Source organism: Tetrao urogallus, assembly GCF_951394365.1.
Source record: "Tetrao urogallus genome assembly, chromosome: 1".
Lineage (NCBI taxonomy): Eukaryota > Metazoa > Chordata > Aves > Galliformes > Phasianidae > Tetrao > Tetrao urogallus.
Window position 1 is genome coordinate 62,787,833 of NC_136813.1, and position 26,583 is coordinate 62,814,415.

Below are 26,583 nucleotides of genomic sequence, written 5' to 3' on the forward strand. Positions count from 1 at the left end.
TTTTTGTTTTTGTTTTTTTGTTGTTTTTTTTTTGTTTGTTTGTTGTTGGTGTTGGTGTTGTTGTTTTGCATGATTTGCTACTAAGGATCTAGCTTTAAGTGTTATTACCCATATGTGCAGAAGTATAATTTTGATTTGATCCATATTCTCTTTAATGCTGAAACTGTTGAAAAAAAACCTTTTTCAATTTGGTTTCAAATTCAAACGTGATGGTTTTACAGTTATCTTTTAATTGTCAGTATTCATATTGCTAGTATAAGTGTGTTGTCAGCCATAATCTTCTTTTTCATGATACAGACTGCAAATGTGTAAAAAAAGCATACAACTGAACAGTTGCTTGTTCATGTTGGTATAAATTCATTTCTGTCTACAGAAGTCAAAGAGGGCTTGCACATCTGTCCCACAATTTCCAAGCTTTAGAAGAACTTACAGGTGCTTAGGTGACCCCCTGATCACAGCCAAGGGTCACATAGAGAGCATCTTTGTCTTCAGCCATTTTTCTTCCACACCTTTGGTGATATCTAAAAGGTGTGATTGCTTCGTAGACAGAAAAAGGCCATTCACCTGCCTTTCTTAGGTGAAATTCACTTGGTTCTCCTGGTATCAGACATTAGCAGACGAAATCATGACAAACACAGCCACGAGCTACAGAAAAACTCAGCAAGCACACCGCTGCTTGTACTTGCAAGCAAATTAAATAAATAAATATCGTTATATATCTAAATATTCTGTGAAATAACGCAGCATAAAAATCTACTGCCCAGGTACTTTACAACTCTGCTAAGCTTTGTTGCTGTTATGTAGCTCACAGGGAACACCACGCTGCTCTTTTTCATAGAGAATAACAGAATGGTTTGGGTTGGAAGGGACCGCACAGCCCACTCAGCCCCAACCCCTGCCATGGGCAGGGCTGCCCCCCACCAGCTCAGGCTGCCCAGAGCCCCATCCAATCTGGACTTGAGTGCCTCCAGGGATGGGGCACCACAGCTTCTCTGGGCAGCTGTGCCAGCGCCTCACCGCCCTCTGAGTGAAAAATTTCTTCCTAACATCAAATATCAATTTCTTCCCTTTTCATTTAAAGCCCTTCCCCCATCTCTGTAGCCATTCCACCAATCTTTGCCTGCATCTCTTCAGCAGTAAACTCACTCATATTTGGCATAGGAACTTGAGCTGAATTTACCAGCAGTTTGGTAATTCTGATAGGCTGGGAGCTGCTGTCTTTGGTCAAGATGCAGTAACAGATCGCAGCTGAGTACAGCTGATCTCATATTGCTGAGTGTGATTTAAAGGGAAATCTTTGTAAGAAGTATAACTGTCTGAATTACTACTCTTTTATATGTTTTTAAATGAGAATGTAAAGGCCAAGGGCGTTTTTTCCTATTTAATACCATTAAATCCATCATTAAATCTCTCACTGAACACTGGCTGAATTTAATGGTGCCCTGAAGTGCCAATGCTGATGCTTGACTGTGTTAATATTGTTGTATATACAGATACAATAAATAACACTCAGCTAAGATAGTATTAGCAACCATATTGGGTGCATCAATACAAATAGCTGTACTAATGAGATTAAGCGTCAGAAACCAATGGCAATGTGAATCTAGGCACTGGGGCTAAAATATGGATAGGGATTCAAAACATTGAACCTATCAGTAAAACAGACTCTACTAAAAGCTTTACTGCTAGTTGGCATTAAAGGTTTAATTTGAAAGTACAGTTTTTATATTTTCTCATCTCACTTTATAACATGCTCTGGCTTAAAACCTCAGCCTGTCTTGTGCACAGGTAATATCCATGTTTCTGTTTGCTGGCTAATCTCTGCAAAACCCCTGGCAAGGCAGTCTGCTTTGCCATGCTTGACCTGTTCTCCTGGTAAGCATGATTCAGCACTGGGAGGACTGGGTTTGTACCACGGCTGTTTTTCATGTCTAAGATTCTGAATGCAAGATGTTGAGGATGTTCCTTGTTTATGCTTTCATGGCTTGAAGGAGAAAAGCTCTGTGTTGTGATCTTTCTTCTAAAGCGTTTCTACGTATGGTAAAGCTCTGAAAGATATATCTGGTAATCTGGTAAAACACTGGTGTGTTTTACTAAGAAAATAGTCCAAAGTGAAAATAAAAGAAGTGATCTAAGGGACTGCCTTTAATCATCAGAGGTGAAATCCTTCCCTTGGTAGGAGATTCATTTAAGGGTTAAGTGGAAATTAATTAATACTTAGACATGATGTAGATCTTTTTGCAACGAAATGCAATTTGATGGTTCTACTGAAAAGTAATCAAAATAAATTAACATTTTTTGCCAGAAAACAATATTCTGTTACTTCTAAAATTTTAAATTTCCAAGACTAAGACTTCTCTTCCTGATTCCCTGCTCTCTAGAAACTCAGTAACATAATTAAAAAGCGATAACAGTGTGACCTGTTTCCCTTTTCTTTATGTATTACTTTAATTTTTCCTCATGATTTCTATGAGGTAAAAAAGAAAATACATACATTCTCATTTTTTTACATGGCAGCAAAAGAATGTTAATTTTGCTGTAAAGTGAAAAAGTAAATCATGTGCAGTTAAGAGCTCAAAAATAAACAAGCGTATGTAGCCAGCTTACTTCCTTGCATAACTCTGTCATGACATAGCCCATAATTTCGTAATTACCTACTGTTTTCTGGCAAATGTCTTTAGGAATACTTTAGAGAGTTGTAAAAACTTTTCTTAGTGTCATTTTTCATAGCATTCTAGCTCTAAAACCAAGCTGTCTTCATACCGAGATTCTCATAGAACATCACTGGCGAATACCTAGAAATGGCAAGGCAGAACGATGCAGTAGGTCATGAATTCTTTCTGTGGGTGCTCATCATTCATCTGTTCAAGCTGAGTTGTTTCATTACCAACCTTACTTACAAACTGTTTCAGGGATCCTTTCTTTTTCTTTTTCTTTCTTTCTTTTTTTTTTTTTTCCTCATTTAAAATAATTCATTTAACTTGGTTTTAAACAAATCAGATAAACCTAAAGGCATTTAATTTCAGCTAACACCAAAGCAGTCGTGCAGTCTCTAACTTTACATTACATTAAAGTGCTTTTAAGCTGTTGCATTTTTTTAAAATAGTTGTGAATTGCTTATGCAGACAGTGTCTACAATAACATATAAGACTCTGGTGTTACACTTCTTCTTAATGAAAGGAAGGAAGTAATGGATGGAGTCAGACCGTGTGATTTAGAAACAGAGTTAAGGCTTCAGTGTCTGTTTTCATATATTCTCTTACTTTTTCTGAGAGTGGTGTTTTCACCCTCAATACTTTTTGCGACAGGAAAATGATGAGTTTCTCTTAGGTGATTTTCCAACTGAAGAGTCTTTCAACCTTAATTCTATTTTTACGTGTTTTACCTCATAATGGTAGTATAGTACTTACAGAGATTACAAGGGTGCTGTGATACTTAATTCAAGTTTGTAGACTACTTTGCAAATGAAAGACAGTGTGTACAATAAGCACTAAGTGTTATTGTTTCAGGGCTTAAAGCAGGCAGAGCTAAAGACAATGGTAGCTTTGAGGAGCCCACTTAATGTAAACACTAGATAACAGTGAATTGCACAGTTAAAGAAAGGTCTCCTTTACTGTTCTACAGGCATGCTTTCAGTTCAAGCAAGACTCAGTTCACAATCAAGAAATGCCAGACTGCTTAGGAATAACTGGGGCAAACAAAGGGGCCCTGCTTACCTGCATTCAATTCTTAAGGGCCACCCTGTGTAGCACAGAGAAATGGCAAGTGCCACTTTGTGCTCCTGAGGGCACGATGGGGGGCAGTGGCAAATTTTGGATCAAATTATTCAAACGTTAGCACTGCAAGATGTCAAAAAGAAAAGGAAATCACCTCTCTAAAATACTGACAGATATTCTTGTCCTCGGAAGTTTCTGTCAATTCACAGATACCTAAATTCACCGGTTGAAAGTGCAGTTCCATAGTAGTTTTGAGAAGGCTGAACTGTCATTTCCAAGAGAACCTCCACCACTGTACTGTGAAAGCTTTGTGAATTCATTTTTACTGTGGATTAGGTCCCAAAGTTGTCTAGTAATTTGTCTAAGCGGGGCAGTCCTGGTTCTCCAAATCTCTGCTCACCTGCACTGGCATTTCTACCAGCACCCAGGCTTTCCTCTGCCTGCCACACTCCCAGCACTCTTCCAGGCTGGGACTGAATCCAAATGCCACTCTTCAGAAGAAAATTGTGACGTAAATGTCGCCAGTCAACAAACCAGCTTGCTACCCACAACATTAAAATGGAAAACCTAAAATTGGATTATCTATACAATTAAGGAAAGCATTTCAAATGATCACAGATGACCTTTCTAAAACATCAATGTCTTTTTAATGTGAAAGCATTAAAAGGTCATGTGGAAACTTAGGGAGAGTAGGGAAGAGGGGCCTCATGCACACTTCAGCCTCACCTTGTTAGGAAGACAGCCAAGATACAGAAATATGGTAGCACTTTCCGGTTTGCAGATAGAGCCATTACCTATGAGATTTTGATAAACTGGAAAAAAAAAACCAACCCCTCCAAAATAAAGAACAAGAATTATATTAGGTATATTTTAGGTGTGAGTCTGAACAATGTGTTTTATCACCCATTCTGACTGGCATTCTTGCCAGCATAATAATCCAGGTAACTACAGCCATTCTCCCCTGTTTCAAGCCCATTATCTTGATTTTGGCTAGAGCACATCATTCTGAAAAACAGCTTTTCTTGATCTGCAAACTTTAAAGGATGAAGACTTAACACCACATCCCAGCAGTGAAACACCAGCTCATGAGACATTATTCTTCTTTATCTTATTATGATTTGTCTGTTTCTAGCCATTGGTTTGTAATACAAGAAGTTAGTAGCTGACTAGAAGTTTTCTAAGGGTGTTAGAAATCAGGGTTTGAGGCTTCTTCCCTCACTTTGAAGATGCTCATGTAGTTCAAGCATAGTTCCTCTTACTGTAACAGCACTGATCTCTGTAAATCTGTCATCTTTTTACAACTTCTATCTGTTTCTAGCATTTTTGAAGAAATGTGTACAGAGGAAACAGACTGTTCCAGCATCAGGCTCACAAGCTCAACTGTGCTGCTCCTCCCTTTTACAAACACATAATGATTGAAAATTTTTTTGTGTGTGAGAATGCAAGATACTGGAAGGATATTTTCAGTCACCTATGCACTGGTGATCTCTAACTCCTTTCTCGGCCTAGAGTTCCATTTTGCCAGAAGTATCTGGTGTTCTCCATTCATAGATATGAGTTTGCCATGTTCAGCTCTGTACATGTCTGTATTCTTAGCTGAACTGGTCTCTTTCAGCTTCAGCCACTGCTTTGTGCAGCTGTGCTCCTTCTAGGGTAAGAATCATCAAGATTTAATATCTTCCTGTCAATTCAGATCTAGGAGGTACATGAGCAGCCTTGAGAACAGATGGTTGAATTCACATACACTGAAGCACGCAGTGCTACACTGATTTCTTAATCTCATTCAGAATAAATGCCTTGTATATGAACAGATTCTGCAAGTTGTCAGAGCATCATAAACAAAATTGTTTGCTAATTACAGTCAGCCACATCCGTGCAAGGTTGTCCAGGCAGGATTTACAGGCTGCTTTGCCTTGCAGAACCTGTGTATGCTACAGAAGGGAAAAGAAAAGAAGAGCAACTGCCTTGGTGCTCAGATTCACAGCTTGATGTCCCAGCCTGATGCAATATTTTTCCTGTAAATTTAGCACATTTCTTCTAATGTTGTTCAGAACAATGTATTTCACGCAATGTCTTTCCATAACATAGCACACGGTCACTGCTGTACTACTCACATGTTTGTGAAGCTTAAAATATTTGATCAGTTGGCTGAGCAAGCAGAGCTAAAATTATAGATTCACACCTACTGGTGAGTCTCCACTATAGATGCTTAAAAGCACTCTTTATACGAGCCCTTGGGCTCCCAGGGACTATGTGAATCTTTCTGGCACCCCAGCCCTCTTAAGTTGGTTTCACATGACATGGTACTAGAATGAATGGTACTAATGGACATGGCATGGAATCAATGGTACTAAGATCAACTCAGGCCAATCTGATGACCTCTTATTTGACCTTCTGTCCAGGGGATGAATAAGGACCACCAATGTGGCTATCTGAAAGCTTTCAGCCTCATACAGCACAAGAATCCTGAAAAAAATAAAAATTAAAATTAAAAAAAAATTAGAAAAAGTATAGTTTCATAAAAGTGGATTTTTTTTCTTGCTTCCATCACCTCCTTGCATTCATCAGCATATTTTTATCTGGATAAAAGAATGTTCGTATTTGAAAATTACATGCATTTGCGGCAAATATATTTCAGTGTTGCTAAATATTTACCATGGCAGTATTTTTGTCTTCTCCAAACCACAGATGTTTTTCGTAGTAAATATGTCTGTTTCATAGCTCTCTTCTGTTCCTTTGTCCACATTAATGCAACCATCCGTCAAATACAGCGTAAATCCCTAACCAATGTCTTGGTCTTTATTGCCAATAGCCTACATTTTAATTTCTTGAAGTGTTTCCAGAGCAGTCCTGAGGCTGCTGCTGTTGCTTTGTTAGCAGACTGCAGAATTAACATGCTTGTTACCATCTCTGAAAATGTCAACTATGTGCACTTTTTCATTATTATTTGAAATCATGCAGAGTTCTGGACCTTGAAGTATCCTAGGTCTCTTACCTTCCTCTTTCTCCTCCCCCCACTCCCAAGAGGCAGCAATTCATCTTCATTAGCCACTTCTGTTAGCTTGCTGCCAACTGAAACCAGAAAACTAGCTGCATCAGTCTTGCATGGCAATTCAAGAATTAGAATCCACAGTCCTTGGGTGCAGGAGGTTAATGCACTAATAAAGATTGCACCTTGATTAACCACATCATCTCAGCTTGCCCAGGCAAGGCTGGTTCTCAGTTTGTCATATCATATGGCCCAGTGCATTCATTTAAAAACATAGCTTCCTAACTAAGATCACAGATAGATCACAGATTCATCTCTGGAACCAGAGAAGCAATTTTGTTCTTTTTTTTTTTTTCAGTGAAGAATATTTTTAAGTTTTTAAGGAAACCTCCTGCTTTCTGTTCTATAGCATACCTGTAGGGCTACATGTTGTTTCTTTCCTGATAGTTAGAGGTAAGAAATCTTTCTGGCTTTAACTCAGATACGATAGATCATGGCACAGTTTATAGTCTAGTTAACATTTGCTCTTAGACCCAAGCCACCATTCTCTTGGATATCCTTATCTTCCCCTGGCCTTAGCAGCTCATTTGTATCACATAAACAAAGAACAATTCACAAGACTCTCTATTAAAGAATTATAATCATACAGTGAAGGACCTAAATAAATCAGTTCATTGAATGACTGAAGCACTTTTTTAATATTTATCTTTCCTATATTGTCAAGCCTTGACTAAATGTTGCAGGTTATTTGCAGGATGGTTCCACTAAAGCAGTGATAACAAATTCCAAACAGAAACTTATTGCACTGGCATTTGTGATCTGCTATAGAGTAACCTGATCCATAGATCACATTACAAATGTTCATGATTTGGAGTGCTTTAGTTTTGTAGATACCAAACATCTGGAGATATAATGCTGAACACATTCTTTAATACTGCAGTCTGCAAAACCTGACCTTCTCTCTTTACAAGGTCCTACTTTTCCTTTCTTTTCCTTTCTTTCCCTTTCCTTTCTTTTCCTTTCTTCCCCTTCCTTTCCTTCTCTTCCCTTCCCTCCTCTTCTCCTTTCCTTTTCCCTTCCCCTACTCCTTCCCCTTCCCCTTCCATTCCTCTTCCCTTCTTCTTCTCCTTCCCCTTCTCCTTCCTTTTCCTCTTCCCCTTCTCTTTCCCCTTCCTGTTTCCCTTCCCCTTCCCTTTTTAATCCTTTTTCTTCCTTTCCATTTCTTCCCCTTTTCTTCTAGAAATCATTGGAGCAGGAATAGGGAAGACAAAAAACTGCTGACTGGGACTCAATGCTGTACCAGCACTCAGCTCTATGCAACTGCTGTCCTTAAGACTATTTTCTATTCTTTCTCAGGGGGCTTCCAGTGGTTCCCTTATACCGTCCTCCAGTCAGAGCGTAGCTGAAGCCATGTTTGTCACTTACCTAAAGATTAGAAAGCATTTGACACCATATGTGACAGAAATATTAAATATAAATCAAAACTTGCCTAAGTAAGTGTATGGGAAGGAAGTAAAACAGTAAACAACAGAAGCTGAAAAATAGCAAGGTATTTTGTTGGGTTACAGTAGTTCTGAATAGCTGTTGCCAGAAGGATAATGACAAAATAAAAGATGTTCTAGTGGAATGAAGAAAATTATCAAATGCTCAAAGGAAAATAAAGAATTTACAAGGAAGAAAAAGGGATAAGTTGATGTAGTTTGTATAGGTGACATCTTAAAGAGACGAGAGGAAACAGCTTTTAAAAATGTGCATTGAGGCTCAGGTTATAAAAGTCACAACAATAGCAGATATAAGAGGAATCACTTTTAAAAAGTGAAAATTTGATCTTTCACATCATGAAAACCTTATCACAATGAAATGCTGTCAGCTTCAATGTAGTCTGCAAAAGTTTCATTGTCAGACTCTTTGCTTTGGATATTAGACACTAAAATCATAGCCACATTGTCAGCCAGTGGCAGTGTAGCTTCACTGAATTGAAAGGGATTCATGCCAACTGACAGGACTTAAGAGAGAGTCTCCTGTGCAAAAAAAAATAAATAATAAATTACTGTAGAAAAAGAGGAGAGCAAGCAGGTAAGTTTTCTGGCTGTGTCCTGTGGTCATTTACTAAGAGGTATCGGAAAGCTCTGTGTTAGCTTTGCATTGCCTCCCTTTCCAGATGACAGGATATATCCACTGCCTCCCTAAAAGCTGCTTTATAGTGTAGGTGACTATAAAGAGAGCACTTCTGCAGTCCCTGTGCACTATCCAGCAGAGTATTTGCAAATGAAAATTGCGTATCACCAATCCCCTATAATTCCTGTGACATGTCAGTAGAGCTGCGGATGAGTCTGAGCCAGCTAAGATAATTTTCAAAAAGGATTTGACAGGGTCCTTTATGAGATGCTACAAAAAAAATTCTTAAATCATCCTCAGTGAGCGACAAAATATTATGAATCAAAAATTGGGTAGGTGAACACACACACTACCGGAGGATTAAACAGTCAATTTTCTTAATGGACCAATGATAAGTTCTGGTTGTGGCAGCAAATGAACAGAGTAATACATGTGGCAGGAATTTAAATTTAGATGAGACTGAATTCACTACTTGTTTTTAATTACAATTTTTTTCAATCACTTCGACTGTTCCTAGAATCATACAACACACAGCAAGACTGATAGCACTAGAAAAACAGCATTGACTTCAGTCTGGAGTAAATACTATTATTTACCTCTGAATAGAACATTTCCTGAAAAATTACCTACAAGCTAGGGCTAGAAGCCCCAAACAAAACACTACCAAGCAGTGATTAATCCACAAGAAATGTCTCATTACTTAATTGTCGCTGCAGAAAATACATGTGGAGCAAGGATACACAGTACTATAGATTTCTTTATCTGAGGGCTTTCCTTTCCATGAGAAGAAAAGCCAAGTTTGTGTGTTGGTTGAGATTAACTGGGCTCAGACCTTCATAACTCACAGAGCTGGACATTTACATATAGCTGCTGAAAGCTGATTTACGATGGGCAGAGGCAAGTGCAGTCACAGAATTCCAATGTGTAAGTGAAACATGCCAACACCACCACCACAAAGATGGGACATCTATGTAACCCTCACAGGGAGAAGCACACGTTAATAAAAAGGGTCAGTCAGAGGTCTCCTGGGATTTGTGGCCTGTTGCTATCTGCATGTCCCTCCCACTCGGTGCCTCCTCTGCTGTCCCCTTGCTCACCATGTCCCTGCAGTTGCAACCTCTGCTGGTCTCCACCATTCCAGCCTATCTGAGCCACCTGTCGTTGTGGTATATCTGCTAGCAGGAGGAGGAGGGTGACTGCCGCTGTCTCAGATAGGCCATCCTGAAACTGAGCACCTGTGCTTATCCACATTTATCCACTTCTCTTCTGACGGGGCTGGTCTCTTCTCACTGGTGACAGGTGTCAGGATGAGGGGAAATGGCCTCAAGTTGCACCAGGGTAAGTTTAGGTTGGATATCAGGAAACACTTCTGTACAGAAAGGGTTGTTAAGCACTGGAATAGGCTCCCCAGGGAGGTGGTTGAGTCACCATCCCTGGATGTGTTTAAAAACTGTTTGGATGTGGTGCTCAGGGACATGATTTAGCAGAGGGTTGTTAGAGTCAGGGTAGGATGGTGAGGCTGTGGTTGGACTCGATGATCTTTGAGTTTTTTTGCAACCTGAGCTATTCTATGATTCTATGATTCTGTTTATATCTAAGCAGTCCAACTAGGACTTCATTCTTTGATCTAGAAATCTGTTTTCCACACTTCTGGCCCCCAAATGGCTTTTCAGTTGTTCCTTTAGTTAACCTTGTCCAGGATTCAAAGGTTAACGTAATCAAGTTGGTAGAAATATCTAAATCTGTTTAAAATTAGCCCATTATCTTATAATGGCTGAAACATTATCCAGTGCAAGATAATTCAGAATTATTTTTTGTTCAGTTTATGATTAAAAAAAACAAAAGCCGCTTTTGATGCAGGGCTAAATTTTTGGTGGCATTCATCAGTGCATTTGAAAACTTATGTTCAGTCCAGTGGCTGCTCTATGCCAATCCCAAGCACCAGAGGCAGATAGGGTAGCTGACCTCAAAAGAGAAGCTGTGCATGAAGTTTTATTTTAACACTAAAAGTTGAGTCCTTTTTGTTTAGTTAGACAGTTGCCTCTTGGTCTTACCTTTTCAAGCATTTCACACTATGTACTGAAAAAAGATCTTGTTACAGTCACATACTACCATGCTTTTAATCTGTGTCAGATATTGCAGATAAAGACTAAAATCACAAGAGTTGGTGCACAAAGACGTGTTCTTCACTTGTTTCTGCCTGCCATTGAAGTTGCTGGAAACCTCAATCTTTTCTCCTATTTTTTGCGATTCTGTTCTTGGCAGTCAGAAACAGTCTGAGCCCATAGTTCAATATTTCTCTTTTCAAAAAATATTTTACTAGATTTAAAACTTACCATTGCTCAATGGAGACAGTTTGCGATTTGTGGATATTTTTCACATAGTGCTTTCTGATTTTATATTTATATATATTTCTAATCTGATTTCATTTCTAAACTGACTGAATTCCAAATGGTGGCAATATATACATCACATGAACAGAATTTGTCATATTACTCTGATAAAATCATATTCAGATATTCGTGATAATAGCAATTATTAACCATGGCAAATATCAGCGATATTAGTACAACTTTGTGTCAGAAATGGTTACGTTAAATTTAAATTATGTAGAAAACTTTATTACATACCACAACTGCAAGTATAAAGGGAGGGAAAGAGAAGCTAGCTGGAAAAAAAAAAAAAAAGAAAAAGAAAAAAAAAAAGACTATTAGGGCCATTTTTCATTGAAGTGTGGATGAGAAATAATCTTGGAGAAAAGAAGAAATGAAAGATTTTGACATGTCAAAAAGAAAGGTCACCCTTATTTTTAATCAGCCTTCTCATGCTTTCCTTGGATGAAGGTATCATTGTCAGACTTGGGCAGGCAAGGTGGGAGGGAAGAGCTCTGCTAACAGATTGGTTTCTGCACAGCACGTAGCAGACCTCTCAGAAGATGTTTCCGTGAAGGTGACAGTGGGGGTCAGCCACAGTATAACCTACAGGAACTGCTGCCTGGGCAAATGGAAATCATAAGCACTGAGCAGTGTATTTCACAAGCAGGATGGCTTTAGGTCAAAACCACTAGATGCTCCCATCCCAGTCTGGCTGGCCCATTTCTTGACGGAGGTAACATAAGGTATTGCCCTTCAAAAGAAAGGGACACGTGGTTATTTCTTAGACATGCTTTGGGGCTCAGCACTTCAGCTTCTTGGGAAAAACACTTTGGGAATGGAGCTTTGCAGGTGAAAATGCCTTTCGTCTGTGCACACAGCACTTCATTTTCTAGAAAGTAAGCAAATGGTTGTGTGAAAGAGAAACAGAGAAAAACGGATGAGAAACAACTCCTTTTTTAGATCACAGCTCTAGGATTAAATGTCACTATTGCAACTCTGCTTTCTGCCAATTTACTGTCATAAACTCTTACAGTTAGAATATTTCTCAGTATGTAATTCATCTTTTGAAAATAATAGCACTTATGCCAGGTACTTGTAGCAATAGGTCTGCTCCCTTCCAAATGGCAAACTGCTTGCCGGTGTTTCAGCTTGCTTGTGTTAAAAGAACTTACTGTACATTAAAATGTACTCTACTGCCACTTACCAGATAAGCAAGTCGTAAGATGAACAGTCTACCTCAAATAACTGAAAAGCAAAGCGGTTCTGATACTGAAACTGCAAAACAGATGATGCTCTGATTAGAGGTATCCACGTAGATTACTGAAATCTAATAAATCATGTCACTTTTTTGCCGCAAATAAAAGAAAAAAATACAGTTTTTTATTAGAAAATAAACTGTTTATCAAGAATGCTTTAAAGGTGACATTTATTACTAATAAACTGTTTTGAAAGGGCTGAACCACTCACTGGCAGAAGAGGCAGAGACTTCCTTCTGTGTGAAAAATGCCCCATCTCAGTGCTTGGACGGTCAGGAAGCACTTCCATCAGCACTACCGAAGGGTGGGCGATAGATTCACCCACATCTTTCTTCAAACAAGAACATTCCTCAAACTAGAAATGAGTCATGGAAATACAACTCTGGTATTATTCTGGGAGCAGTCATAGATCTCAGCACATGCCCTTGGAATATTGCTGAGAAGTTCAATAGTGGTAGAAAAAAAAAGGAGAGCATCTTCTGGGCAAACTCTTGATAGTGTCAGTGAGCCCGCAGCTTAGGGAGGATGTGGTTTCCTCTTCAGCTCTTGAAACTTGTTGGTTGACTCTTCAGAGTTGTCGTGCTTCACATAGCCTCTCATATTAACTCTGTTAAGTTGCTGTGTACCAAATATTATGGCTGTTGCTGTTGAACATGTCAAAAAAACATGTCAAAAAAGAAACAACAGCCTACACTAGGCAGGAATATGAAGCTCCTCTCTTAACAAATCATCTCTTATCTGAAGTGTTTAATTCACACTTTAGCCCCCTCCTTCCCAAATTCAGACTTGCTTTAGAGACTAACTCATCCATCCCTGACTGGTAATAGCATTGAAGGTGTGTCTGCCAGCTACCTGTGTCTGGATCAGGAATGACTGCATACAAGTCTAAAGTCCATGCATCTCTTAGCTATTAAAAGATGTCTTTTGAAAATGCACAGGAAGAAGGCAAAGGTGGAGAGCAGCACACTTCATTTAGGGCTTGTTGCATGGCCACGACCTGCAGAACACAAACAAGTGACAGTTATGAGCTTATTCAATTCCTTTAATATAAAAAAGAAAATTGTAGGAATTAACCACTGGGCAAGTTCAAAGTGTTAAACATTTATCATTCTGACCTTGTCTGTGGAATCTATTTTGTGATTAATCCATAGGATGTACCTCATTATTTGGTCACAAACTGAGATTTCTGTTCCCATACTGCAAAAACAAGATTCCTCTATTATTCTCAACAGGCAGGATACATCTTATGATTAAAACGTGGATGCTGATTGTCAGAAAAATCAAACTTCTTGCACTTAAGATGCATTAACTATTCAGGAAAATGAAATGGTGCTTAAGAACTGCTCTCAAGAGTCTGCGATAAAAATCAATGTAGCTCACCTATTGCCTAGATTATATGTGAACTGGGCATTTCCTCAAAGTTACAGTAACTTATATATTCCTCCACCCAGCTATCCATGCTAGTGATATACTATTTTTTTTTCCTATTCCACTGACTTCCTAAATACAGTTTGCTGTACAATATTGTTTTTCAGGAGATGACCCATTCATGGCCTCCACCACTGTCAGCTATTCACACACCAGGGAAGGCAGAGCAAAGCAAGTTTCCCTTTCCAAGCAAGGTAAGAGATGTAAGAGGTGCAGCCTGCATCTTGAGATATGACTTACGTGAGTTCTGGTTAAGCATGTGAGGGCTCTGGACTGAAGCTGATGCAGTGCTGATAACCTTGGCCATGCATGTGCCAGTATGGCTCCAGAGGAGCCACAGAAGCATTTGCCAGTGAAGTATTTGCCTGTTCAAGTCCAGAAGCAGGGAACCAGTGTCCTTGTCCCAGAGGACCAGTGCCTCTGGTTCTGTTAATGGTCCTTTGAAACCAGCACCATCCATTATTTATGTGTATCACAGGAAGCATACAGTGTAGCACAGTGAAGCTTATGGGCACAAGCTTGGGGAAACCACATTATTTGTACTTGGTAAATCAGGAGGGAAGGAGGTCAGCTTTCCTATGCAAATGCCAATAAAAATTTCTCATTGTATCATCATATACAGTTTATATGCCACAAGCATTTGTCATGAAGTATTCAAGCTTGAAATATAATGCTGATGCCGTTTATAGCCTTTTTACTGTCAAAGCAACTTCCTTTGGTAACTGTTAGTCCATTCTTCAGAATTTAGTGAGCAGAATGATTATAACCACAAAGCCAAGAAAACATCAAGGTTTGCCTACAGTAAAACAGCTTTGCCGTGGATGATAGTGTCATAGTTTTGAAGTACCGGGGTGTAAACCAAAACATCTCTGGCATGTTATGAAAGAAAAACAGAAGGAAATAACTCACTATTTTTGCTTGATGAAAACGGACAGTTGATTGAAGGTGAGAGGCGGACTACAGGCTTCTTAAGTGAAAGTAAGTCCAGCAGGAGATGGATCAGCAATTTACCAGCCAGTAAAATGTTCAGAGTGAATGACAAAAACTCAGCAGTTTCTTAGCATAAAAAAGTACTAGTTTCCAGTACAAAAAAGACAGGGGTCTCTTGGAAAGAGTCCAGCGGAGGGCCACAAAGATGGTGAAGGGCCTGGAGCATCTCTCCTATGAGGAAAGGCTGAGTGAACTGGGTCTGTTCAGCCTTGAGAAAAGAAGACTGAGAGGGGACCTGATCCAGGTCTATAAATATCTAAGGTGTGGGGGGCAGAATGGCGAGGCTGGACTCTTTTCAGTGGTGAGTGCAGACAGGACAAGGGGAAACGGCCGGAAACTGCAGCACAGGAAGTTCCACACAAATGTGCGTAAGAACTTCTTTACAGTGAGGGTGACGGAGCACTGGAACAGGCTGCCCAGGGAGGTTGTGGAATCTCCTTCTCTGGAGATGTTCAAGACCTGCCTGGATGCCTACCTGTGCGACCTGGTGTAGGGAACCTGCTATGGCAGGGGGGTTGGACTCGATGATCTCTGGAGGTCCCTTCCAACCCCTACAGTTCTGTGATTCTGTGATTCTTCCACAATTATTACCATTCAGTGTGTTCATATAGCACGTGTGCAGGTGCATATGGGCAAGGTATGCCCCTATCAGCATATGTGACCATCACGAATGCAATTCCTCACTACTAAATGTATTGTGATAAATATAGGAGTAGCAGAACCATGGTCTATAGGGCTAAGATATGTGAATAATGGCTGATATTGACTTTCTCATCTTCTCTCTGCCTGTTCATTCATCTCTGTGGGAAACAATCTGATAGCTTGAACTGTGGAGCTGTTTCAGAGATCTACCATTCATTTTTAAAAAGCCTTTTCTAGTTGGTTGCCTTTTCTCCTACCAAAGTAGAATTCCCATTTTATTTAAGCCTAGGATCGACAAGATTTCATCTAACAGTATGTGTGCATACTTTAGTAATGTAATGATACCAACACTCTATTCTGTCCTTGGTGGCCTACATTGTCAGAAAATAGAGTACTTTACATAACATAGTGAAGAAATACCTAGAAGTACATTTTCCTCTTGGAAAAACCCTGCATTACTGGCCATAAAACGTGATAAATTTAGACACTGTCTCTTTTTAATATTTTAAAATAATTAAAATGTGTTTCTTTCACCTCCTTTGGACCCAAATGGTTGCATGCTCAAGAAGGCATCTGCTTTTCAGGCTCCAAAATGCAAATAACGATTTCCTAATCTTTCAGTCATGTTTTCAAAATACTCATAAGCTAATAACCACTTTTCACAAAATGTAGTGAAAAATCTTTCTTGGATCTCATACAAGATAACTCCATAACTCCTAGGAAGCTTTCCTACAGATGAGCTACATAGCTGTTCCAAGTTGAAACCTAAGAACTACACTATGACCGCACACTACGCTGTGTGGATGGCACATTACTCAGAAAGATAGTCCTGTCAGTCAAGCCAAGGTGGCCAAGGACAGCAAAGAGGCTAAAAAGCTAAATTCAGGGCATTGGCTCCTTCTCTCCATCTCTCCGTCTCCATGGAGTGAATGGTACTGTGAATACATTTCCAGACTTTATGGAAGTGTTGAGACATCAATTCAGATCATTTGCAAAGCATCTTCCAGATTTATTCTGTAGGAATAAATAGACTACAATCCTTTAATAGAAAATGTTTCCAGATATAAAGATATTTACTGTCTTGGGAATGAGAATCTTGTAAGACTCCTTCCTTTCTGCAAGAATGCAAATCATTCTTACTTTTCTGTCTATAAGAAATGAGTGCCAGCATCATTAGTCTCTGTATCTACCAAATTACTTTTCACCTACGACTCAAGTAATCAGTGATCTGACAGCTTGAAACTTGAAATTTATTAATTAGGCTATTAAAATTGCAAAGGCCACAAGAACTATAGCTGGACTCATTTTGAAATCTGTCTAGTAAATAAAAACTAATAACTGAGTTTTCTATGTCACAAATACAATAGGATTGCATTTTTGAAACTGTGCATGTGGATATGAAGCCATACAACTCTATATGCTCTGCAGATGGGAGGGTGTATGTGCATATGCTATACGTGTATGCAAAATCAGACCTCACTAATGCTGGAGGTCTGCATTAATCCACAGGAATGAAAGGAAAGCCAGTGTCAAGTTTGAAGCGTTGGCTACTGCCCAGTAAGTTTTTCAGCACAGTGCTGCTGGGTGAGCGCATGTAGGGAACTGTTCTTTATGTAATAGAGGGCATGAAGTTGCATTTCGTTGCTAACTTGGAATTTTGTTTCTCTGTGGAATTAATTTGCGTTCTTGAATTTAGTAGGAAGGAGCAGTGATTGTCTCTTTACTCCTTGTTTTTCAAAGCTTAAGGATAATTGGATCAGTGTGTGATGTGACAGCCTGCATGTGCTTTCCTCTCTCCTATCTCTGTCACACTTTGTTATGAACAAATGACTAGGCATTATTTGATTGTAATTTTATTAAAACATCTTAATAAATAAACTTTAAATGAATAATTAAATTTGGTAAATAAGAGCTCACTTGATGCTTGTGTGAATGAGCTTTCATGTTCAAACATTAGTTCTCTATTCCAGCATGAGGGAAAAAATGCCATTAATTCTGCTGCCGCCTTTGCTCTCTTTTTTCATTTTTACTGTGATTTCATGTCTTGAAAGTTCGATCAGGTGTTTGATTTCTATTTATGTGTGTGTGATATTATAGGATCAGCCATCACTTTGTTACTTGAGAATTAAATTTATCCACTCCAGGAAAATTGCTATCTTGTCACAAAACTACGGATTGATTATTCTCAGAAGCTAAATTATAATAATAATGTTGTCTTTTCAGTGCCCAACTCATTTACTGTTTCCTTTCTTGTTGATTTTAACAAGATGAAGTAAATGCATTGGAAAAAAAAAATGAAAAAACTCCAGAAGTGGGGACTTAACCTCTTCTTTTTAAGTTACACAAAGCATTATTTTTCCTACGTCGGTAAGAATATTCTTTATATCACAGCAGTATTTTTATTAGCCTTTTTATATAGAATAATTTGCTGAAAATGAAGGCACTTCTTTTAAAGAATCAGTTAAAAGGAGATGTGAAAATGTTGTAACTCCTATGTTTTGCTGATGTGAAATTTGATACAAAGCAGAGTCAATGGCAGAGGAAAGATACCATGCTAGATAATTAAAAGGGGAGAGTGCATTCTTTTTGAAGTTGATGAAAATGTAAAAGTGAACAATTTCCTTGCTTAGCAGTTTCAAATAATCTTACAGACTCAAGGATATCTCCATCAAATAACTCTTCCCCAAAACAGAAAACAATTTCCCAATGTGTAGTTACAAAACTTCACTACTCTAGAAACTGAATGTGCTCCAAGAGCCTACTTTTATTGGCAGCCTGGTTGGCTGCTAGAACAACATTTAAATTCAAGTATGTGTATCATCACATTATCACTGTGAACTGCCTCTGACATCTTACGATTATATTCAGCCACTTGGGAAAAAAAAAAAAAAAGGCTTTAATATTCCTTCATCAGAAGGAATAGGAGGAGGAGGTAATTTGTCAAAAGTTGGAAATTTCAAATTACTGAAAAACTATTGTTAGCATATGAAACCTGGTACAGATATTTTTTTAACTGTAGATGAGTGAAGGAACTCCTAATACTTGTCTCAAAATCTGATTTCTCCCATGTCAGGTGCATATGGTGTCACTGAACTGCAGATGTGTGTTACACCATAGAATCTGTACATATTAAGGCCATTTAATCCAGAGAGTCTTCATTCCAAAGCAAACAGTGCAGCTGGAGGGTATTTGACCAGCCAAGCCCTGAAGACTTCACAGTCCTCTGTTCAGCCAACCTTCATTTGGAGGTGCCGAACACTCGGGTCCCGCAGCCCCTAAACCACATTTCTACAGGATCTACAGCAAAATTTTAGCTTAATGAAGTCAGCTTATTCTTAATTTCTCTGGACACTTGCAGTTCCTTTTCTCAGATCTCTACCAGGGAGTTTTCTATGGGAGGTATCTATCTGATGCGTAGTGAACAAGAGAGGAGGTGGCACAGACAGAAGTTGGATAAAGAGTGAAGAAGTGATATATTTTAAGGATGCACACGAGTTTGGATTCATTCATTTATTTATTTATTTTCTAAAATTTAAGAACACCCTAAGGTCTGAAGTCCGGGTTCCAAGCTGTAGCAAACCTACAGGTTTCTCAACTGCTTTGCTTCTTCAAAGCGTAGCAGAGACAAACGGATACCAGCTTTGTCTAATGGATAGTTGAGAGCCTCCTGTTTTCTGGCTGTGTGTCTGGCCCATCACTTGCCTGCTGTGGATGACAGATCTTGTTGAGGGTTCCATTCCTCACCAAGAATGAATGCTGCAGATGCCTGTCAAAACAGTCTTTACTGTTGTAATTGCGGCATGCACATGAGGTTGTTTTCAAACAGCTTATTCTGGGCTGATTTTGTGGTAACTAAGGTCTCAATTAGTGGCAGAGTGGGGAGCAGCTTACAAAAATATAAAATAATAAACAGTAATGTGACCACCAACACAAGGCTAGGGGCCCAAGGTTTTCATATGTAAGAGTTGCCTCTCCTGGTAGAGAACTATTTAAAATGAAGCAAATTTAAACAACTGACTCAGAAGTTTTAATGAAAGGCTGCTTACCAGCAACATGTTCTCAAAAAGTATTCAAAGAACTTAGCAGAGCACTCAAAGTATCTGCTGAAGTAAAAATAGAATATAATGAAAATTGTGTTGGTCAGCAGGGATCAAATTGAGAGACATCAGATATAGTTGAAGGCCAGGTGTTTGCTTCATAGAATTTTTGAATTTTTATGTCATTCTCATATACCATTACCTACAAAACTGTTCTTTTTTTTTTTTTTTTCAGATTCAGATGAATAAATAGATTTCTTTGCTTCTTCTCCTTGTATTCTTAATTTTTCCTCAATTTAAATATATTTTCATTGTAGATTCTATTACTATTGTCATTGTACCTATATGTTTCTGTCGCACTTTTATGAATTTAAACAAATTCTGTGATTAAAATATTTGAACATTTACATGTGACAAAGAAACAGTCTAATTTATTGTACCGTATTCATAAATATTACAGTTGTGATACAAGGTTGACCTTGGAATCTCAGGGATCCAGAAGTAAAGTGTGTATTTCCATTCTCCAGTGCTGCCAATATCAGCATGTAAGAAGCAAAGATCAGCTGTGCTACTACTTCAGGAATCCAATGGCCCATGAAACAGTATTGGTCTTCTCTCTGTCTTCTCATCTAAACTTGTAGAAAATAATAGATGAGTTTGGGTTGATCAATAAATGAACAGTAAGCAGGAGACTGGCAATAGCTGTACAAGGAATTGTGCCATTAGAGGATTGTTGTGAAATAAGTTTTCAAGCCCTCTGATTAAAGCATTTTCAAAACAATATTGGATTTATTCTTGTAATTGAAAATGACTTTTAAACAGAATGATCAATTAACAGTGCTGTTTGTATTGTTAAGGTAATGTTCAAGCAAGTATTGCAGCTAAAGATTGCCATAAAAATAATACACTTTTTTTTCTATTATTATTGCAGGAGTCACAACAGGGATCTACAGGACACAGCAATACAAGTAAGTACCAACTCATTTATGATTGCACTGGGTAGAGGGAATGACAATGACTGTGAAAACCAGGGGACTGATAAGAAAACAGTAGTAGACTGGTACAGTGCAGAGCCTGAGCAACCAGTACTCATTTTTAGCCAAATATTAGGATCTGAATTCAAGAGCAATTATTCAAACACCAGATCTTTGGCGGACTGGGAAGAAAAAAGAAAAGAAAAAGAAAAAAAGAGAAAAAGAAAAAAGATTCACTTATAGAATCATAGAATCATTAAGGTTGGAAGAGACCACTAAGATCATCTAGTCCAATCATCAACCCATCACCACCATGACCACTAACCCATGGCTATTTCATTATGTTGATGGAAAAGACTGAAATAGCAAAATAATTGAGAATGACTGAATAGCAAAAGAATGGCTTTTCTAAAATGCCAGAAAAGAGCTGAACCAGTTGTTTGGGAAAGCCAAATCCAGACTGCAGAAAAAATGATCACTTATCTTTTATAGGCAATGGTATATTTTGTGACTACTGCACTGTGAAAAGATACACAAATCGTGCCAATGTGACACCAAATGATGCCTCAAAGACCATATGGCAGTAGGTCTTTTCTAGCTAGAAAAACAAAAACAAATAAAAAACAACAAACAAACAACTGAGCAGCTGGATTGAAAAGAAAGATTGAATTGTTCCATAAAGCAAAGTATTAATCCTCTCCCCTGACACCTCTGACTGTTGTTAATGTTGTCTTGCATATTAAAAATACATGATCCTACCCTGCTCTCAACGTAAAATCATCTCAACCAGAAGAACTATTTTGTTAGTTTCCTGACCTGACAGCCAGCACAGAGCCCTGTTTGCAAATTACAAGGCTGTGACTGAAGATGAAAAATGCCCTGAGCTGGTAGGAAGGGCTTTGAAAGTGTCTGGTCACCCACTGCGTGAGGGAGAATACATCCAGCAAGACAAGCCTGGGAGATGTAGGCTATTAAAACTGTGCAGCTCTTTGCCAGGGAAAGGTCGGCAGGCAGAAGTTGATGTTGTGAAGAAACATGCAGTGGTGTCACTTAATTGCCAGCATCAGTTTGATATTGCTGTGAGGACCAGCAATAAGGAAATAATAACAGGCAAAGGGGATGAGGTTCTGTCAGAAAATAATGAATACAGTAATGAGAGAAGGAAGCACAAAGGGGCCATAATAGAGAGGGCTATGCAAACATGCAAAGAGTTGTGGGCATGACAAACACACAAGCTGAGCTGTGGGCTTCACCATGACATCAGAGGCTGCGGCGTTTGGATAGCTTCGATCCTAGTTCCATTTCATTTATTCCCTTCTTGCAGCACTTTGATAAAATAAGTTGTTCTGCAGATCTAATGAAACCTGCTCTCCTATGAATTAAAAAAGCAGTTCTGCCTCTTTACGTCTTTCCTCTGCTCATTTCACCTCATTTCACTGCCAGTTCCCCCATCAGCAATCCCACACCTTCGCATCTCCAGTTTCTTCTTATCTCCTCATTGATCTTGCTCAGCAAAATCAGTGTATGTCTGCCACTGGGTTGTAACTGCACTTGGTCCTGGTTGGCTGTAGTGGCAACTACGCCAAAGAATGGCTGAGCCCATGCAGAAACACTTCCTCCATTGGTATTGAATGTTAGGGTTGCTGTCTGACATCAAGTCACAACTCCTAAGATTTTGGAGGAATTTAACTACCTCTGAGATATGTATCCATGAGGATTCCTGTCAGGATATGAAAATAAAAAAGCACAGTTAGGTAGAATAAGAGACAGAACTGATCGGTCATGTACAACAAACCCAAAGGAAATTCAGGTAAAAAGGATCTGGATGTGAGGCAATGCTAACAAATGGCTCCGTATGGGAAAGAAATCTAATGGTCTATATACTGCATTATCCAAAAGCACATCTTCAAAGTCTCAGTTAGTTGGTATTCCCCGTTGCACCATGTCTTCTGTGGAGTGGCTCTTGAATCTGGCATTTGCAATGTTTTTACTTCAACTGTTAAGATTGTCTTTCTCATTTGCATTTCTCTCATCCTTCCCCCACAAAGAAATGAAATCATTTTAAAACCCCTAATGGATGAAGTTATTCTGCTCTGTTAAAATAAGTATTATTTATCCCTGTTATCCAGAGAGGATAATTTATAATGGTTAGGTTGAGTGATTCACCCCAATTCCTTCCACTATTCAGCAGGGAAATCCTACAAAATTCCACTTGAATTTTATTTTGAAATGGGAGAGAATTGCACGTATCCCATCTGGTTGTATTTAAAACAATTAGGAAATGAGTTGTGTGAGCCTATCTCATCCTGATTTTCTTAAATGTTAGGAACAGTCTGCCCAGGGAGGTAGTGGAGGTATTCAAGAATCATGTAGATGTGATACTGATGGACATGGTTAGTGGGCATGGTGGTCATGGGTTGATGGTTAGACTGTATGATCTTAGTGATCTTTTCCAACCTTACTGATTCTATGATTCTAGGATAAGATGTAGTAGAAATTCAATGATAAGATGTAGTAGAAATTAGCAAAGAATTCTCAGGTCTGTGGCTAAGGATCTGTGGGCTGATGGTTTCCACAGTGTGCTTCGGGAAGCATGCACATACATACACTCCAGCATGTGGACACATGCACGTTTCCACACTCATTTCAGAAAACATATACAGGGCATAGCAGCTGAAGTGAAGTGTGCTAAAAACAGCCCTGTAAAAGAGGTGAGGTAGGTAGCATATCCTTTTGTTAATTCCACTGGACTAAGAAAAACTGAAGACCCCACAAATTTGCCCATTATAACAAACCAGAGCTAGAGTGGATTTAGTTCAGCAAATGCTCAGTGGTGCTCACATAGTGGTGCTTGCATGCATTTGTCAGGTTACATGAAAAATGGAGATACAATTCTTGGTCTAGCCAAGAGTGAGTGTGAAAAAAAACCAAGTTGCTCTGACAGATAATTCCCTTTTACATAGGCTTTTCCAGTTTCATTTTCAGTACCATATCTATGACATTCAGCTACGCTTAGTCTATACACATTTCCCATATTTCTGTTACTCAGTCAAGTGTGAACAAAGTTGGTACTAACTGATAAAGCATTAATGACCAGATTTTCTACTCCGATAGGCTGGAGTGATGCATTTCTAGCATCCTCAAAAGCTTCATCCTCCCCCTCCGCAAAGAAGTATGTTAAGTGACAATTAGCATTAAAGCAGCTGCAAATGCTTACTGTAGGGTAATTCATTAATATCCAGTTTGCCTAATCACAGAGATTCCCTTTTCACTCAGTCCTCACAGTACTTGTGCTGTTTCCCTCTCTACATTAACACACATTGCTGAAAGTAGAACTTATTTGAACTCTGCTGGCAAAGCACTCAGGAATCCATATGCCCCCTCACACTTAAACAAACCAGTGTGTTCATGGTAAGAATTCATCATTTATTAAAAAAAAAATCCAAGTTACAAATAGAAAATCTTTGAATACATACCAACTGTTACTGTTGGTTTCTTGTTCCAAATTACCATAACACAGATGAGCTCCAGGACTCCAGGCTGACAAATGTACACTGTAGCAACAGCTTTCTAGCCAGCAGGTTCATCAACTGGATATGTTTTCTGAAGTCTGTTAAAAGTGAAAAGTGTCCTAGAGATTATGAACTGGATGTATTATATCTTGTGTGGCTGCCTAGTTTACGTCTATATTTTAGGTGCCTTAAGCTAGGGCTCAGAGAGACAATGGTGTTTCTAAAGACAACCAGATCTTTCCACAGCCTTTTCAGTAAAGTTTAAGAACAAAAAAGGTACAGATGAACTCTTCCACGGGAGGGGATGAGATGCAAGCCCAACAGCAAAGTGTTTCCATTACCCAGAACTTCCTTTTATTAGACCCCTACTTTCAGAAGGTCACCATCTAGATTAAGTGATTTAGATGATTTATGCACAGCAGTGGAAGGACATTGGTGGCAAAACTCTGCCACTTCTGAGGGCAACAGTGAGTTTTCAAGAGGCACCCCTTCTAGCTATTGCTGACACTTCAATTATATACAAAAACTGCGTGAAGACTTTGGCAGCAATGAGTGGGTGATACATAGTGCTCAAATAGAATGGGTTAGGGGCTGGTCTATAACCCACATTTTTTTCAGAAGACACAGGTGGATTTTGGTTTAATGAATCTCGTTAAAAGGTAGTGGAGGAAAACACATCCATCAGTAAGCCAGTCACACTCAACCTCTGCGCCTCTTTGCCTGCTAGGATGCATAAACCTGTATGTAGACAATACACAAGGGAAACAGCAGCTGCAGTTCTGAGGTCTAGAATTCAAGTCCAAGGTGATTGAAATGGATCAGTCTACCCTGTTTACCCAAGTTAGACCTAAAGAAAAATCTTACACTGAGGTGTTAACTCCCTCTGGTTTCTCAGATTGATGAGTGTAGCAAAGTACAACCACCTTCCTTTTTAAAGGAGATGAAAGAGGAAAAAGGTCTTGGCTTGACCTACCAGAACAGTATTATTCCATCAGCTAGCAGCTTTCCTGGTGTCGTTGTTCCTGGACCCAGGAAGATGATTATCACAAGCTGTATGAGTCATAAGGAAACATAAAGAGGGAGCCCGTAAGCTTCTGATACTTCTCAAATATTCAAGCACCTGACTTCTCCTCAAGTTGGGTGTGTAAGCCAAGTTAGCCCCTTCTTGCACAAAACAGCACCTCTCATTTGTAGATGCATGTTCTAATCACTGTCTTTGCAGCTCCTTCTAATGCTGTTCTATGTAATATAACGTTCCTGGAGCAGGGCATGGGAGCATGTGTGTGTTGGCTGGAATGCATATCAATAGCAGAGCTGTAGGGCCCTGGAGAAAATCTTTCCATGGCTCCAAGGTCTCCTGTCCCTAGTAAAATTTGAATTGCTTGAATCTTTCTGTCCTCTAAGCAGTCTCTCCTTTAAAGTTTCTTTGCCTAATATTGCCAGAGTACATGTGCCAGTGGAGAGAAAAGTCAAGTAGGGGAGAACTTCCAGCTTGTAAATACTCCAGCAGTGCCCCAGCATTATGGTTGGCACAGCAGCATTCTGTGCTTATGATGAGAGCAATTGGTGTAAATGAGTAGCAATAAGTAAGTCTTTGACATGTCGCATCTGAACAGTTTCCATATTTACCATTTCTGATGTCATTTTCTTCTTCTCTTTTAAAGGAAAAAGTGATGTAGAGCCAAAGAGTCCAGAGAAAGGCACAACTCATACATCGTAAGTCACTTCTGCCTTTATGATCCAAAAAAGGCATCTATGTTTTATCAGACTGGTTGGGCAATATTGAATTTGTCCATTTGTTTTCATTAAGATAAAGCTCTTTCACTGATGCTGTTCTTAGAAAGGCTTTTTAGATAATGACTAAGCATTAATTATTCCTAGAACTTTTGCATGCTGGCAAGTCAAAGATCCTCACGAGTGAAATGGCTCCCTATCATGCTGAGTAGATATGAAATGATTTCTGTGGGTGTGAGAGGCTGCCCTTTACAACCTGACTTCAGCATTACCTTAATGCTACCGGAGTTTGTCACGCTTGCAAAAAAACGTCATGTCACATATGCCTTTGATGTACTGATGTAATTTTAAAAGACTGCAGTCTGCAGCTTCACCTCTGAATTACTTGAAATCCAATTACAGTTATCTCTGGTCTCTCACGATTTTGTTGATGTTTTTGAATTAACAAAAGAAGTCGAGAAATAGATAGGAACAGGCACTTGTAATATATCAGTGTTCACCTTCACTCTGGTGCAACAATAGAAGCTTTTACCATTTTTAACTCCAGTATGCAAAGAACAGAATTGTTTTGCCAACATAAACCAGTCTATAAAACAGATGGGCTGCAAGTTAAAATATATATATAAATAACAACAGTCTTACAAACTGAGCTAGATAAGTTAATTCCTCTATTATTTACCACGCAGTAGCAATATGAATTTTCACTAAACCGGTCACCTTTTTAATCCCATTTGTGAGAGCCAAGTTCCTGCAAGTCAGTCATGTGAATTTTAGAGTGCATCTTGTCTGTAATTTATGTTTCCTGATTCCTG

The 26,583-nt window shown here is 39.0% G+C and overlaps 1 protein-coding gene across 1 annotated transcript in view; it reads left to right on the top strand.

Annotated features, from left to right (window-relative positions):
* The window catches only part of AFF3 (ALF transcription elongation factor 3), a gene marked incomplete at both ends in the record, with an annotated part of 316,850 nt that overhangs the window by 175,724 nt on the left and 114,543 nt on the right, over window positions 1-26,583 (top strand). The window contains 3 exons of the mRNA XM_079544079.1: window positions 13,990-14,076; window positions 20,483-20,519; window positions 25,702-25,753. Of these exons, the coding sequence (XP_079400205.1) occupies window positions 13,990-14,076; window positions 20,483-20,519; window positions 25,702-25,753 (176 nt within the window). The remainder of the gene's footprint in view (window positions 1-13,989; window positions 14,077-20,482; window positions 20,520-25,701; window positions 25,754-26,583) is intronic.